Raw genomic sequence first — 17,446 nt, 5'->3', positions numbered from 1 at the left:
CCCGTCTGGGAGGTGGGGAGCGTCTCTGCCTGGTCGCCCATCGTCTGGGTTATGAGGAGCTCCTCTGCCCGGCCGCCACCCCGTCTAGGAAGTGAGGAACGTCTATGCCTGGCCGCCCATCGTCTGGGATGTGAGGAACGTCTATGCCCGGCCGCCCCGTCTGGGAAGTGAGGAGCGCCTCTGCCCGGCCGCCCCGTCTGGGATGTGAGGAGCACCTCTGCCCGGCCGGGGCGCCCCGTCTGGAAAGTGAGGAGCACCTCTGCCCGGCCGCCCCGTCTGGGAAGTGAGGAGCCCCTCTGCGCGGCCGCCCCTTCTGGGAAGTGAGGAGCGCCTCTGCCCGGCCGCCACCCAGTCTGGGAAGCGGAAGTGAGGAGCGCCTCTGCCCGGCCGCCCCCGTCTGGGAAGTGAGGAGCGCCTCTGCTCGGCCGCCCCGTCTGGGAGGTGGGGAGCGCCTCTGCCCGGCCGCCCCGTCTGGGAGGTGGGGAGCGCCTCTGCCCGGCCGCCCCGTCTGGGAGGTGAGGGGCGCCTCTGCCCGGCCGCCCCGTCTGGGAGGTGAGGGGCGCCTCTGCCCGGCCGCCCCTTCTGGGATGTGAGGAGCACCTCTGCCCGGCCACCCATCGTCTGGGATGTGAGGAGCGCCTCTACCCGGCCGCCCCGTCTGGGAAGTGAGGAGCACCTCTGCCCGGCCACCCATTGTCTGGGATGTGAGGAGTGCCTCTGCCCGGCCGCCCCGTCTGGGAAGTGAGGAACCCCTCTGCCCGGCCACCACCCCGTCTAGGAAGTGAGGAGCGTCTCTGCCCGGCCGCCCCATCTGGGAAGTGAGGAGCACCTCTGCCTGGCCGCCCCGTCTGGGATGTGGGGAGCACCTCTGCCCGGCCGCCCCGTCTGGGAGGTCTACCACAGAGGCCAGAAGCAATGTGGGGGCTGGATGTGGTGGCTCACGCCTGTAGTCCCAGTACTCTGGGAAGCTGAGGCGGGTTGATCACTTGAGGCTAGGAGCTCGAGACCAGCCTGGCCAACATGGCGAAACATATGAAAAATACAACTGTCAAACCAACCAACGAACCAAGCGACAACAAAACAGGTCTACCCTGGAGTCATACTCTAATTTTTTCTATTTTCCTCCCTTTCTGATCCTTTATCCCACTTTCTTTTTCTTCCTCTTCCTTCTCCTTCTTCTTTGTCAAATAGAGGATTGAGTTATTATCATTGATCCATACAAAGTCCCTCTCTCATTTATTTTCTTTAATTCCCACCCCCCATTTCTATTCCCCGTCTTCCCATGTGCAACCTTCCTAATATGTTTGATATGCATCTTTTTGTTAGTATGTACTGTTAGAAAATGTTGTTTTGTGTGCAAAAAAATAAAAAATAAAAAATACTTTGGATTAAATCCAAAGTGACACTGTCTCTCAGACTCTTTTTCATGTAGTTAATAAGTTATATGAAATATGTTATGGAAAACTTATTTTTGAGGGAACCTCTTAATGACATGTACATTAAATTTATAATATAAATAACTGCCCTCTAATTTGTGAATTCTGACTTTTCATGTATTGCATTTTCTTTGTAAAGATAAGCTTATCCACAAAATAGGCAGAGTAACATCTAACTTCTAAGGTTAACATGAGGTTCAGGTGAGATAACAGTGAAGTTCAAGCCAGACTGTCCAGGTTTGAACCTCAGTTCTAATAAGCACTAGCTGGCTAACCTTGGGCAATTTATTTAATCTCTTTGTACCTCAGTGTCCTATAAAATGTGATAAAAACAGTACCTAGCTCATGGAATTATTTTGAGGTTTAAACAGATTATACACGTAAAATTACTGGAATAGTTTATGCCTGCCACACACTGACTGAATAAATGCTAGCTATTACTCACTATGAGTTGTTATAATTCCTTTCCATTATAACTTCATTGATCACAACAGAAAGTGGTGGGGAGTCTGGGATGGTCCATTTGGGCTACTAGGAGGCAGAAGTTTACCCATTCCATGATGTCTTTGCAGCCAGGGAAGCCTGTGGCTAAAGTTTCTTCTCATGCAAAGCCTGCGCATATGGAGATGCAGCACCAGATTTAGGTGTGCTTCAGCTGAACCATCCATCATATGGGATAGATGATGTATGGGCTGGAAGCAGCTGCCTTGGCTGAAAGCAGGAGAGTCTGCTCCCTTAAGGAGAGGCAGATTGTTTAGTGGCTACAGCACAAGTTATGGAATCAGACCGCCAGATTTTGAATCCCGGTCCACCACTTTCAAACTGTGAAACTATGACCTTGGAAAAGTTACTCATTGTTTCTCCATTTCCAGATATGTAAAATGGTGACAAACAATATCTGCTCACAGACTCGTAGTGAGAATCTGAGGTAATACACATATGAAGCGCTTAGCCAGTGCCTGATCTATGGTAAGTATTACTAGTCCTCTCAGATGGTTCCAGCTTGTGAATTTCAACTACGCCCTCCACTGGACCCACATGGAAGCTTGATGCTCTATGGAAAATGATTCAAGGTAACATAGTGGTATGATGACATGAATCTTTCCTAATGAAAACAACTTAAACCTATGGCATAATTGAAACAGACTAAAACCTGTGCTTCCCTCTGAGCTCTTCACAAAGACACAAGTCAAAGAACAAAAGACATCCAAGAAGACAGGCCATTCCTTATGGGCAGACAGCATGTTCCCTGTATGAGCGTTAAGGTAAGGCCAACATATGGCTCTGCACATTGTAGGAGTGAATGCTTAATAGTAAGTGAAACCTAGAAAGAACATGCTTCTAAAACAGGAAACAATCTCTAGCTGAACTTCAGTCACTGGGTACCCTTTCTATTTGATAGAACGGTGCTTTTCAACTACTTATGAACATTGTATTTTATATAATTAATGTCAAAAATGAAAGATGGCACATAAAGGAAAACACAAAAAAGAAATAAGTGAAAAAAAAATGTAAAGATGCTAACATTTTTGACTACATAGACTTATAATGTGCATTGTATAAAGACATCAGGGAAAATATTTGTAGATGTGACCCAATCAGAATCTCATTGTGATTACCGTTGGATGGATATATATGAATATTTTGAGAATTTTAATTCTACCCATGTGTAGTCTACAATAAAATCAGCATTTTCTATTTCCAGCCCATTTTTAGCCATCCTTTAAGCTACTAAACTACATCATAACATATATTGAAACAGTATTTTTGTTACCTGGATGTGGACTGGAGGTGATGAGGCTCCATTCGTTGATATCAGAATTGTAGCTCTGAACTTTGTCATACGTGCAGCTTCCTCTGTAGCCACAGTGGCCACCAATGACGTAGATAACATCATGTAAGACACAGGCAGTAGCATTCCCCACACCTATGTATTAATTAAAATCACATCTTTAGATTGATCTTTTGTTCTTTTTTGCAGTGAACACTGGGCTAAATTTATTGTTGTTTTTGTTATTACTGATGGTAAAATGCAAGGTACTGTGCTAAGTGCTATAAGGGACAAAAGAATAAAAAAGGAAGGCTCTTTGTGCTCTTAAGAGAGGGTGGGACGTGCACACAAATACAGCCATGCACCATGCACAATGATCTCCATAAAATTATAATGGAATGGAAAATTTCCTATCACCTAGTGATATTGTTGTAGCTGTTATAAAGACATGACACAAAGCATTCTCATGTGTTTCTGGTGATGCTGGTGTAAATAAATCTACGCCTCTGGCAGGTCCTTCAAGAGGTATTCCAGAAAAAGGCATTATTATCATAGGAGAGGACAGCTCTATGCCTGTTATTGCCCTTGAAAGCCTGCAAGTGGGACAAGATGTGGAGGCGGAAGACAGTGATATTGATGATTCTGACATTGATGATCCTGACCCTGTGTAGGCCTCGGCTAATGTGTGTGTCTGTGTCTTACTTTTTACCAAAAAATTTTAACAAGTAAAAAAAATCAATAAATAAGTTTTATATATATATAAAAAAAATATAAAAAAGCTTATAGAGGCCAGGCGAGGTGGCTCACATCTGTAATCCCAGCACTTTAGGAGGCTGAGGTGGGCGGATCACGAGGTCAGGAGATCGAGACCATCCTGGCTAACACGGTGAAACCCCGTCTTCACTAAAAATACAAAAAATTAGCCAGGCGTGGTGGCGGGCGCCTGTAGTCCTAGCTATTCGGGAGCCTGAGGCAGGAGAGTGGCGTGAACCCGGGAGGCAGAGCTTGCAGTGAGCTGAGATAGCACCACTGCACTCCAGCCTTGGCGACAGAGTGAGACTCCGTCTCAAAAAAAAAAAAAAGCTTATAGAATAAAGATAAAAAGAAAACATTTTTATAAGCTATATAAAGTCTACAGTAATGCCTGTAATTCCAGCAGTTTAGGAGGCTGAGGCAGGGGATCACTTGAGCCCAGGAGGAGGTTGAAACCAGCCTGGACTACAAAGTGAGACCACATCTCTATAAAAAATAAAAAAGTAGCCACATGTGATGGCATGTGCCTGTAGCCCCAGCCACTCGGGAAGCTGAGGTGGGAGGACTGCTTGATCTCAGGAGGTCAAGGCTGCAGTGAGCTATGTTTACATCACTGCAGTCCAGCCTAAGTGTCAGAGCAAGACCCTGTTTCAAAAAAAGTAAAAAGTCTACAGTAGTGTACAGTAATGTCCTAGGCCTTCACAATCCCTCCCCACTCACTCACTGACTTAACCAGAACAACTTCCAGTCCTGCAAGCTCCATTCATGGTAAACGCCCTAAATAGGTCTACCATTTTTATCTTTTATGCTGTATTTTTACTGTAGCTTTTCTATGTTTAGATACACAAAGACTTACCATTGTGTTATATTGCTTAGAATATTCAGTATAGTAACATGCTATACAGGCCTGAAGCCTAGGAGTAACAGGCTATACCATACAGCCTAGGTGTGTATTAGGCTGTACGATTAGTATGGTATAGCCTGTTGTGTAAGTATAATGTTCACATGACACAATTGCCTAATCACACATTTCTCAGAATATATCCCCATTGTTAAGTGGCACATGGCTGTAATTAAAACACTAGGTATAAAATGGAAGAAACACCATGAAAAAAGGGACAGATGAATTGCTGGGCATGGTCTGGGCACGAAAACACTGCATTTGACCAGGGAAATCACAGCAGGTGGTGGTGGAATTTGACCTGGGTGATGGTAGGAAGTTGGCAGGTATAGGTGAGAGGAGGCCATTCTAGACAGAGGGAAAAGCCAGTGCAAAGGCTTACTGGACAATGTCAAGTAGCCCTGCTTGACCAGGGCAGGTGGCACATTGGGGGTTGTTGCATGGGACTTTAAGGCTGGCATGATAAGTTGAAGCCAGGTAGCAAAGGATACTGATGCCCAACAAAGAATCTGGATTTAATTCAGCCAGATTTTAAGGTTTTTAAACAGAGGAATAGAGCAACTAACAGAGGAAGAACAGGTACCAGAAAGATCTAGTTACTGGCCAGGGTGGGTGGTCTCGAGGGCCTGATTTTGAAGGGGCTTTGGGTATGGAGGGAACAGCATAGAGAAAGAGACAGGTAAAACACACAGGTCTTGATGACTGACTGACGCAGAGGCAAACCAAACTGATTTTGAGGTCCTGAGCTGGAAAAACTGGAATCACTGATGCCAAAACAAGGAGGGGTGGGGGAAGGCGAGGAGGGGAAGGAGGAGGAGGAAGAAGAAGAAGGCAGAAGGAGGGAGAGGGGATGGGGGAGGGGAAGGGGCGGGGAGGAGGGGGAGGGGGGGAGGAAGGGGAGGAAATAGGTTTGGAGGGAAGATGAAAAAAGGAAGAAAGATGATGAGGATCATTTTAGTTGAAAATGTTGGTTTTGTCTTTCCACTAACTTTTACCTAGCACCATTTTGCAGGATACAGTTTAATCTTCTTGTTCCTTTCTATCCCAAAATAAAAGTGGGTTTACAAGTAGAGTAGTTATGATGGAAAAAAATAAAGATTTAGGAGTTCCTAAACAGCCAAGTATTTATTTCTTCTCCGTACATTAGTGAACTTAATTTCGGTCCAGAACCAAAAAAAGGAAATAAATTTTAAATTTGACTGTACCCAAATTAAGTTCATTACCACAGAAAGCTGCTATTTCACTTCAAGGCTACAAAATAAAACGAACTGAAAAAAATGTTATCCTTTCTACCAAAAAATGGGAATCTAAAAGTTCAGTATGGCTGGGTGTGGTGGTTCACACCTATAATCCCCGCACTTTGGGAGGCCAAGGTGGGAGAATCACTTGAGGCCAGGGGTTCAAGACCAGCCTGGGCAACGTAGTAAGACCCCCATTTCTAGTTTTAAAAATTAAAAATAAAATTTAAAAAATTGTTTAAAAAAAGTTCTGTATGAGTCCACCCACCAAAACAAGTAGTAGTCAAAACTGCACATAACTGGCAAAGTGTTACCTCTCCCTGGGATGACTAGATATAAACAAGAATCAAAGCTTTGAGTTCAAAGTATAAAACTGGAATTTCAGACCCAGTTAGCAGGTGAGGGAGGACTTTGAGGTATGAGGATCTCCTACTCCATTCAAGGTTAAGGCAAGCATGCATATGGCTTTTGTTTCACAGTAGATATACCATCGCAGCATATTTTTTTCCAGCAAGCACTGTTCTAAATATAAATTTTAAAAATTTCAGTAAAGTAGTAAGCTTTCATTCTCAAAGAAGTATACTCTAAACCCACCCTTGTAATCCGAGCACTTTGGGAAGCCAAGGTGGGGGGATCACTTGAGGTCAGGAGTTCAAGACCAGCCTGGCCAACATGGTGAATTGAAACCCCGTCTCTACTAAAAATACAAAGATTAGCTAGGTGTGGTGGCACATGCCTGTAATCCCAGCTACTCAGGAGGCTGAGGCAGGAGAATTGCTTGAACCGGGGAGGCAGAGGTTGCAGTGAGCCAAGATCACGCCACTGCATTCCAGCCTGGGAGACAGAGTGAGACTCCATCTCAAAAAAAAAAAAAAAAAGAAAAAGAAAAAGAAATATACTCTGAACCACAAAACCACTGAAACTGTTACATCATCCTTAAAAAACAGAATCAGAAATGTATGCTAGTTTACAATAGCTGCTTAAATATATGGACTTTTCTTGTTTCTTTTGCAGAAGAGGGGTCAGGACATTCAGAGCCCTCCTGGAATCGGCAAGTAGTGGTGAGACTCAGGCAAAGACAAAAACCAGGGGAGCAACAGCACCGGGCTTTCTGCTACCTTCTCCCACCCTGGTATGAGAGTGGTCACGACTTCACATGAAATCAATTTCTGCTCTCTAAGAGCTGACATGTCCTTCGATACCGACATTCAGGACAATCAGGCCTAACATTTATAGCATGCTTACTCTGTGTCAAACACTGTTCTAGGCACTTCACAAGCATAGATTAATCCTCTCAGTGATCTGAGACTAGGTAATATCGTCATCCCCATTATACAGATGACAAAACGGGGGCACAGGGTGATTGAACAATTTGCCAGAGCTCATCAGCAAGTAAGAGGAAAGCAGGGATCTGCATGCAGGCAGTTTAGCTTCAGAGGCAGCGTGCCTGATCCCAAGACTGTTCTGCCTCTCAGCTTCCTGCCTGTCATCCAAGGATCATACCAGGTCAGATTTCCAGACCAGGTCAAATTCCCACACTCTTACTAGCATTAAAAAAGAAACAGAAAAGCCTGGGAAGAAACATTTGGGACAAAATGATACAAATTTGGTAACAACCTACCAGTTGTTTTTGTAACAACTCCTCAGCACCAATGAATAAATACAATGAAATAAGATTCCCCTTTAACTTTATTTCCAGTGGGAGAGAAGGAGAGCAAGGCTAACAAATCGCCAAACACAGCAGAAAATAGTGTTTATCAGATAGATACCGAGACCCAGGGGTGTGCCAGGTTCTGTGGGTCACATGAGGGAGAGTATGGTGTCTGCCCCTCTCAGGGAGGACTGAATTGCAAAAGCAGACGTTGTCTCTGGTCCCTGGAAGAAAGTACTTTGTTAAATCCTGTAGGGACCAAACCTTCCAAGGTTTTAATGAAGGACCTCTTGAGAGCTGATCAGCGTATTTTGAGAGGAAAAAAGTTGAATAGCAGAATTTTAAAGGGTTCAATTTCAAGAACACGAAAAAATGAAAAACTGTCCAGATTTGTCTCTTCATCTAGCCCTTGACTTGAATATAAATTCTCATAACTCTCACACAAGTTGGGAACTATGCTATATTGTTTTTATCTGGAACATTCTGTGTAGCATTATTTGTAAAATTCACTATAGTTCCTGGATAGCATCCCAAAGTGATAAATTCAAGAGAAGTGAGACTGCTGGTCTAGCCCCAGACATCTAAAAAATACAAAATAAACATAATCTCCACTTACCTTTAATCATGTTTGCAATAGGAATCCATTTCTCTTTTAAAGGATCATAGAACTCAGCCTCTTCTGCTGGAGCCCCTTTTCTGTAACCACCTAAAGCATAGACACAGCCACCCAAGGTGACTGCACAGTGGTAATACCTAGCATTGAGCATTGGCAAACCTTCTGTCCATTCATCACTTTCACTGTTATAGATCCACACTGTGTCAAGAGCTTCTATGTTATCCGTCCTGTAGCCCCCAGTTACGTAAATGTTGGGTCCTAAACATGTAACACCATAGCTCTCCCTGGTATAATCTGGTATTTCTGCTCCCTGAATCCAAACATTTGTCAAAGGATCCCATATGTGAACCTCTGATAAAGGATGCCAGTAATAGCCTCCAATTATATACATTGTGGCTGTGGACCTCTGGGAAATCTCTTTATGCATGGGATTCAAGGCATTGTATATTAGGGAGCGGATCTTATTTTCGGTGAGCAGGCAGCTTCTTTGAAGACCTAAGGCTGTTTTTAAGTACACTGGATCTATATCAATGTTGATATAGCTCAGTAGATTATAGAGGCATTCAATTCGATTTTCTACATCATGAGCAGTCCACTTAATAACTGGCTCTATGATAGCTTCTTCTTTCCAAACACTGAGATTCTTTCTGGACAAGATAAAGAGAAACTTTTCAAGGCTGATTTCCAGAAATTCTTCTTGTTGCCACACTTCCTTAAACTTTGAACATAGAATTCTTCGAGATTCCTTCTCTAGTTCTGGACACACATGAAATTCTGCAAAGGAGTGCATTCCAATACAATTATCAATATCCAAGTGCCTTACCAAAAACCGCTCACAAGCCTTCTTTACTGAAAGGAACTGTAGCAGATCCGCTGCCTCAAGCAGGCTTTGAACATTTCTTTTAGTTATTTCAATTTGGGAAGTGTATGCATAATTTACAAGGCCTTCCAGAATATCATGGTGGATGCCAGAGAGTTTTATTTTATTTTTAAATTTTTCTTTCATGTCAGCTGTGAACATTGCCTTAAAATAATTGCTGCAAGCAGCTAAAACGGCTCGGTGACAATGGAAGATTATGCCTGAAGGACACTGAAGGGTAATATCAGTAAATAATCCATCCAAGTAAAATGTTCTGAATGCATCCAGAAAATCCACTGGATGTGTTGAATCCTTGAAAAGATAAATATAATCTTCTTGTCCTTTTAGAGCCATGGCTGCAATAAATATGAAATAACAAATGTGTTTTCAATGTTGCACATTCTCTCAAATAATCAATGCTAAATAACTTGACTAGCATCGGATATACTCCAAAACTGGACTAAGTTCAACATCTAAATAATAAATGCAAAATGTGGATGGACTGTTTGATCATTTATATGGTGGTCAATTTAAATTCAGGGTAGCTCGGAGCTTGAAATGAGGCTCCTGGATTTTTCAGTAGTCCTTTTGAGAGTACTGATTTGCTATTCCATTCACCGCAATCTACCCTGGCCTGGCGTTCGGAGATGAGATCCCACACTAGGCAAGGCAAGTGTCCGAGGGTCACCCCACTCGAGGCTGGACCTCAGCTGTCTCGGCTCGGCCCCAATTCAACCTTTTCCCCAAGCTCGTCTCCCTTTGAAATCACATCGAAATGCCAAGAAAGGGATGATGGAAATATAAACGGACAAGAAGAGGTCTCGGAAAAGCGAAATCCTGAGCCCTTTCGCTTAAGGAAGGAGAGAAAGGAAGGCGGCTCGGCGCAGCCCCTGCAGCCTGCGCCCCCTCCCCCGCGCCCGCCGCAGGGGTTTCCGCGCGCCCCGCGCCTGGGCCCCGGCCCACGTTCCCGCCCGGAGACCGCCCGGCCCCGGGGCCTGGAGAGGGGCTGGACTCGAGGGCGCCGCGTGCCGCCCGCGGGCCCGGTGCCCGCGTCCCTCTGCCCGGCACTCCGCGCAGGTGTGGGAAAGACGCCGCAGGCAGCCCCCGCGCAACGCGTTCGGCTCGGCCCGGCGACCGCGCGGCCATTGTCTGCGCTCCTCTCCCGCGCGGCCTCGCTGCCCGCGCCCGGCCCCGCTCCCCGCGCCCAGCCCCGCTCGCTCGCCGCAGGCCGGCCTCGGGCTGCGGGTCCGCGCCGCACCTACCTCCCGCCGGGGCTCGGCACGCGGCGCTGGCCCGCGGGCTAGCAGCGAGCGGGAGCGGGGACGCCTCCGGCCCCTCTGACCATCTTTGGAAGAGGCGCTCGGAGGCCGCCAGCTAGTGCCGCTCCACCCCACAAGCAGCTCCTATTTTGGTGTCCCGGCGGCTCCCCCGCCTCCACCCGAATAGCCCCCCGCGCGGTCTGGGCGCGAGGCCACTCGCGGGAACTTCCCCGTCGCCGGGCCGCGCGGCGAGCGGGGCGGGGCGGGGCGGGGCGGGGCGTGCGGGCGTGCGCGCGGCTCGGCCCCTCCCCAGCGGCGCCCCCCACGGCAGGTGGGACTGCTTCCCCAGGAGACAGCCCGCGCCGCCGCCTTCCCCTTCCTTGGCTCGCTCGCTCTCCCGCGCGCTGTCTCACACCAGGTCGAGCGTCTTCTCTTAGATAAACTCTGAGTCCTGAATTATTAATAACACCATATATGAGTGTGTGTGTGTGCGCGCGCGCGCGTGTGCATGTGTGTACACTCCCCTCCCTCAGTAGGCTTCACCAGCCCAGAACCAATTGTGAGGACAGAGAAGGGGGAAAGAGTGGAGAGAATGCGGCACGACTAAAGGTCAGGGATTGGAGGCTCCTTTGAATTGCCAGAAGTAGCCGGCCTTTCCCACAGACGCCATGCCACCTCCCGCAAAGCACTCAGGAGGGCGCCTTGGTGCTGGTGAGCACATCAGGGGTTAAGCTGAAGCTTTGAGAGAAACTTTGGGCAGCCGGAGCCAAGGCGAAGTCAAGGCGAAGTCCAGTCGTGCTAAGATTCAGGTTATTGTATTTAGAGCATAGTAGCTGGAAGGAGCAGCCTTTCTGGTGACGGCCACTCTAGTCACAGATGTCTATATGGTACACAAAGTTCATTTTCTTGTTCTAACTAAAGCCAGTATCAAATATTTTTGTATATCATTCATTCATTCGTTCGCAAGATTTTATTAAGTGCCTCGAGTCCTGATAGAGATAGACACTAGTAGTGATAAGAGTGTTGACAGATGGTCCCTAGCTCACAGGGACCTTCACCACTACCAGAAGACCACGTGTTTCCCAGAGTATGGTCTCAGAAACGCAATATACATGAATGGCCAGATAGTATTGACAACAGAACTCTGAACCACATAAGAAGCCCAGGAAGGCAGACCACAACCTTGGTAGCAGCTGAACCAGAACAGTCAGGAAGTAGTCAACGACTGGCAATTTCCATATTTTTTTTCTTTTTTGAGACAGGGTCTTGCTATGTTGCCCAGGCTGAAATGTAGTGGCACGATCTTAGCTCACTGCAGCCTCGATCTCCTGGTCTCAAGAGATCCTCTGCCTCAGCCTCCCAAGTACCTACGACTACAGATGTGCAATTTTTGAAAATTTTAAAATTTTTCTTCATAACAGGGTCTCACTATGTTGCCCAGGCTGGTCTCAAACTCCTGGACTCAAGTGATCCTCCTGCCTGGGCCTTCCAAAATACAACTTCCCTATTTTTACCCCTAGTTCCACATCAGCACCAACCAGAGAAAGCCAAACATGTTCCGCAAACCAATCACATAAAATATCCCCGCTTCTAGTAGCCCACCTGCAGCTTTCCCATGCCAACAACTTCCAATCAGAGCATACTGGGGGCTTTTCTTCGCTTCTATAAAGCTTTCCCACTCGTCTGCCCCACCTTTGAGCCTCTAACAAAGTCAAGTGATGGTGACTGGGACTCCCTTCTACAGCAAACTCTGAATAAATAGCATCTGTTTGTTCTCTGGTGGGTTTTAGTTTAATTCCACAAATCAGATCATCTTAATTGAATTATGTAAGATGCTGGTTATGCAGCCCCCACAACTACCACAACTACCACACCCCACGCACAGACTTCTGTGGGGTGGAGACCTAGGGATCTGCATTCTAATCAAGGGCAGCAGGTGATTCTTATGGACAAATAAGAGAATGTGTTGGACCCAAAAGGAAGAAAGATGAAAGTTTAATATCCCAACATCTGGTAAACAGCATAGTTAGAAAAGGAAGGCATATGAGATTTAGTTTCAGGCTTAAGGCTCATCTCTGCCGCTCATCTAACACATAGCCTCTCACAAATTACTAAACTTCTCTGATCCTTAGTCTTCGGATCTGTAAAATACAGACAACATGGATACTTTCTCAACCTAGCCTAAGGTTATTGGAAAGACAAATTAATAATGAAGCACTTAGGACTTGATATATAAATGTTAGCTACTATAATGAAAGTATATTTATACTTAATTCTGCATCACAACCTTAATTTGGAAATTAGCATCTTCTTAACATTTCTTCAGAAATTATGAACTTCGTAGTTAATAGTAATTATAGCTTGCCCTTCATAACTGATAGTGATGCTGTTGTCACTGTTGCCATTCAAGGACACAATTGTGACTGATTGAAGGAGACTTCTCTCCATTTTTGTCACTGAAGTGTAGAGATGGCTGTTTTTGTAGCTATAGTTACTGTTTGCCAAGTTTGATGTATAAAAAAAATAGGCTCCATCTAACTTGGAGTAAGGGCTTCTGGAATCATAACTACATGTAATAATAAATGATTTGTGAATAATAGAATTCACTATATTCTCATTTGTGCAGTTATTTCAGATTGCTGCATGAACCAATTAAAACTCTTGCTTTCATTGCCTGATGTTCCCTGGTTGTGAATTACTGCTTAAAAGTGTATATCAGTGTATATTACACATTAGACTATTATACTGCTTCACTTTGCCAAGAGAAGAGCAGGTCCTGAAGGGTGTTGCCTGGCATAGTTCCTCTTTACCATGTGCTTATCAAAGAGACCATTGCAAATGCTGATAGATTTGATGCATTCAGAAACATATAATTAGCATTCATAAATCAAATAAATTAATGATACCGTTCAGGAAAACAGATGTGCCATCTGTGGTTCCAAGTCTTAAAGAAATAAAGTGCTGCCATGGAAATGAGACATAAATGATTTGGCAGATACTAAGCTTGGCATGGAGTTAGATGACTTATTGACATCACACTTCAGCTTTCAAAGGACTCCTAGTTCTAAAAATAATGATTTTATTTATAATTTTTACCTTATTAGTACATCTTTCCACTAAGTACAGCCATGCGATTAAATGTTTGATATGCTGTGATATCATTAACAATGCGTGTAGATGATGGGCATAGATAGAACATTTTGTATACCTCATTTACATACTGGATTAAACAAGTTGCTGCCAAGTTAAAAAAAAAAAAAAAAAAGGCCAGGCCCATTGGCTCACGCCTGTAATCCCAGCACTTTGGGAGACCGAGGCAGGCAGATCACGAGGTCAGGAGTTCAAGACCATCCTGACCAACATGGTGAAACCCCATCTCTACTAAAAATACAAAAATTAGCCAGGTGTGGTGGTATATGCCTATAATCCCAGCCACTCAGGAGGCTGAGGTAGGAGAATCTCTTGAACCTGGGAGGCGGAGGTTACAGTGAGCCGAGATTGCACCATTGCACTCCAGCCTGGGCGACAGAGTAAGACTCCGTCTCAAAACAAAAAACAATAGTAGGTAAAATGTATAAGGCTACCACATACAGCTTTGCAAATTGTGCACTGCACAATTCCAGCTCATGCAACTTAAGTAGAGTACAGTGTAAACACTGCTCTCAGGAGTTGTATAGTACACAGCCAACACAGGTATCTGTGGCTGCCCTGCAGCCGATGTGTCTTGGTAAAACCTTTTTTGGTATGTTTCCTGTAAAATAAGAAAGTGAACATTCTAATAACTAGGTAACAATGCTTTTGCAAGTCACAGGTTTCCAATTCCTGGTTTCCAGCAAAAGTGAAAGAGGATTTTTGGCAAATAATTTGGAGGGAATGACAAAATGAGTGGCATTACTATAATAAAGGTTTTTTTTTTTTTTTTTTCGAAACAGAGTCTTACTCTGTCACCCAGGCTGGAGTGCAATGGTGTGATCTTGGCTCACTGCAACTGCTGCCTCCCAAGTTCAAGCAATTCTCCTCCCTCAGCCTCCTGATTAGCTGGACTATAGGTGCATGCTACCATGCCTAGTTCATTTTTGTATTTTTAGTAGAGATGGGGTTTTGCCATGTTGGCCAGGCTGGTCTTGAACTCCTGACCTCAGGTGATCCATCTGCCTCAGCCTCCCGAAGTGCTGGGATTACAGGCATGAGCCATCGCGCCCACTATGATAAAATTAATCTCATTCTATTTGTCTCTGTGAACATGTTTTCTCAGCAATTATGTCTATAGAAATGTTAAGCAGGAACATCACTGATCCTAAATACTGTCTCATTCCAGCAGTAAGCACTACTTGGCTTCATACTCTAAATGAAAGTAGCCCTATTCATCAGATTGAAATAATTTTTAATAATTTTTTACTTTTGATTTAAACATATTTATGTTTAATCAATTATAATAATAATTATAATATTAATTAGGCCAGGATTTGTAAAATAATCAAGGACATAAAACAATCAAGGACATACAAATTGTAATTTATATACATTTTTGTCACAGAGAAGGTTAAGAGATTAATAAAAGATATTCAGTATAAAACCATACAGAAAAGTCTTTCTTTTTTTTGGCCTGGCCAAAAATCCTTTCTTTGAATGGTTCCAATATGTATGAATTTTAGTTACCACTGTTTAGTTAAATAACACCTGTCCCCTGAGAACAAGGTTTCAAATTTCAGTTACTGAGGTAAATTAACTCTGAGTAACTGCATAAAATACAAATTGGCTGCTAGCTCTTCAGGTCCATGAATTACTACATTAACAAGTGCGCATCCTGATCAGTGGCCAATCATGTATCTTCTCTCTTTTTGTTTTTTTTTGTTTTTTTTTTTTTGAGACGGAGTCTGTCTCGCTCTGTCACCCAAGCTGGAGTGCAGTGGCGCAATCTCGGCTCACTGCAAGCTCCGCCTCCCGGGTTCACGCCATTCTCCTGCCTCAGCCTCTCCGAGTAGCTGGGACTACAGGCGCCCGCCACCACACCCGGCTAATTTTTTGTGTTTTTAGTAGAGACAGGGTTTCACCGTGGTCTCGATCTCCTGACCTCGTGATCTGCCCGCCTCGGCCTCCCAAAGTGCTGGGATTACAAGCGTGAGCCACCGCGCCCGGCCTTATATATCTTCTTTCAAAGTCTGTCAGTGATTGATCTCTGTGCATCTGTCAGTTCACATACAGACAGCAAGGCTTGCAGTTGCATTGTCTCCTTGTCTGCCAGTAAAAAACCCATGTGACATTTTACAAAAATGGGTGATTGAGAAAGGGTATTGACCAACAAGGATGAAAGTATGGCATGGAAATAAAAAGTGACAATACTGCAAATAAAATGTGAAATGGCCGGGCATGGTGGCTTACGCCTGTAATTCCAGCACTTTGGAAGGCCAAGGTAGGCGGATCACCTGAGGTCAGGAGTTCGAGACCAGCCTGGCCAACATGGTGAAACCCTGTGTCTACTAAAAATACAAAAACTAGCCAGGCGTAGTGGTGGGTGCCTGTAATCCCAGCTACTCAGAGACTGAGGCAGGAGAATCACTTGAACCTGGGAGGCAGAGGTTGCAGTGAGCCAAGATTGTGCCATTGCACTTCGGCCTGGGTGACAAGAGCAAAACTCCGTCTAAAAAAATCAACAACAAAAAAGTGAAATGAACGTAATGAGGTTATAGAGGAAATAGCTGAGCATGGGAATGTTTACACTACCACCATTGGAGAGAATTCAGATATGCAGCCAGGGAACTTAGTGCAGGTGAACTCATGACATAAGTGAGTCACCTTATGTCTCAAAGGAAGTGATCCTGGCAAAAAACTTCACATTAAAGGAACTCTTGGAGATATTTCACCACATCGAAAATGCAAAGGATAACACATTGGAAGTTGATCCAGACATAAAACTATGACAGTCCATTAGGGCGTAGAAAGATGAGTACGCCAAATCATAAGTTCTGTGACAAGAAGGCAAGAAACTAAGCAAACTACTATTGTTAAGTGTTTACAAAGAAACACAACACTTCAATTATCAATGTTTCTAATGTTTTAAATTGCAGTATACTAAGTAAATATCAGTCTTACCATGTTCTTTATTTCCCTATACATTTTAACGAATAGTAAGAGAGTTTATAATGTTGTGACAAAAAATTTTAAAGGTCATAGGACAATCATAATTTTCCCGTTGATTATTTAGGTCACATTATACATTTTCAACTTGTACAGTTATTTTGAAGGTCCTGTATTATTGTGCAAAGTGAAGACTGCCTGTATTTTCAGTGGGACAACCTTCTCTAAGAGAAGTAGAATGGAAGTACGAACTCAAGAAGAAAGAAGACTGAGAACTAAATTTTAAAAATGAGAAAATAAAAACTCCCAACAGTTTTTTTTTTCTGAACTCCATGTCTCCTGATTAACAATACAGACCCAGCACAGGGCCTGGACTGAGGTATATGTGGGGTTGATTTACTCTGCCTCCTGTTTCTAGTCAGTGTAAGAACACAGACCGTGGTAAGTACCAGGAAGCCAAAAATTTCCCACTTTTAAAGAACAACTTGTTTATGTATTTTTAAATGAATGACAGTGGTTTTGAACGGCTATATTTAGTTTTTACTAAATAGATTTAAAAGTATTATTTAACAGTCATTATTTATAACATGTTAGAAACTACGACCTTGGCAAATATTTAAACTTGTGATGAAAAGTTTCCAATATCGATTTAAAAATGTGGAAGTGAGTACATAGTTTTTCAAACTTATTAGATTTGAAAGACCACTGATCTGGTCCCAAAACAGGAATTAACCTATTACTATTTGAGGGAGTATTCTTACTATTTAAAAGATAGCAGTTTATTTGGGAATATGTTTCTGTGCCGCAGTTAGAGCTCAATCCTAGATAAAATTAATACAAGACAGAAGGATAATAAACTAGGGCTTTTTCCATTATAAGCAATG

At 44.1% G+C, this 17,446-nt stretch overlaps 1 protein-coding gene and 1 non-coding gene across 12 annotated transcripts in view; both read right to left on the bottom strand.

Moving 5' to 3' along the window:
- LOC100583865 (kelch-like protein 23) overlaps window positions 1-10,795 on the bottom strand; it is a 63,172-nt gene extending 52,377 nt beyond the window's left edge. For all 11 annotated transcript variants that reach the window (XR_004027691.1, XR_004027690.1, XR_004027692.1 and 8 more), the window contains exons 1-3: window positions 10,488-10,795; window positions 8,367-9,581; window positions 3,211-3,363 (exon numbers count right to left, since the gene is read on the bottom strand). Coding sequence is in view for 5 of the 11 variants with exons in the window: in XM_030802261.1 (XP_030658121.1) it covers window positions 3,211-3,363; window positions 8,367-9,579 (1,366 nt within the window). In the remaining 6 variants the exon portion in view is untranslated. The remainder of the gene's footprint in view (window positions 1-3,210; window positions 3,364-8,366; window positions 9,582-10,487) is intronic.
- Window positions 10,796-16,892: 6,097 nt separating this feature from the next.
- On the bottom strand, window positions 16,893-17,020 carry LOC115832672. Its single transcript, XR_004028191.1, has one exon. It is a non-coding gene; the product is annotated as a small nucleolar RNA SNORA51 (small nucleolar RNA).
- Window positions 17,021-17,446: the final 426 nt, after the last annotated feature.

This window comes from Nomascus leucogenys, chromosome 22a (genome assembly GCF_006542625.1).
Source record: "Nomascus leucogenys isolate Asia chromosome 22a, Asia_NLE_v1, whole genome shotgun sequence".
In the NCBI taxonomy this organism is placed as follows: Eukaryota; Metazoa; Chordata; class Mammalia; order Primates; family Hylobatidae; genus Nomascus; species Nomascus leucogenys.
The sequence above is the reverse complement of the archived record's forward strand: the minus strand, read 5'-3'. Positions and strand labels throughout refer to the sequence as shown.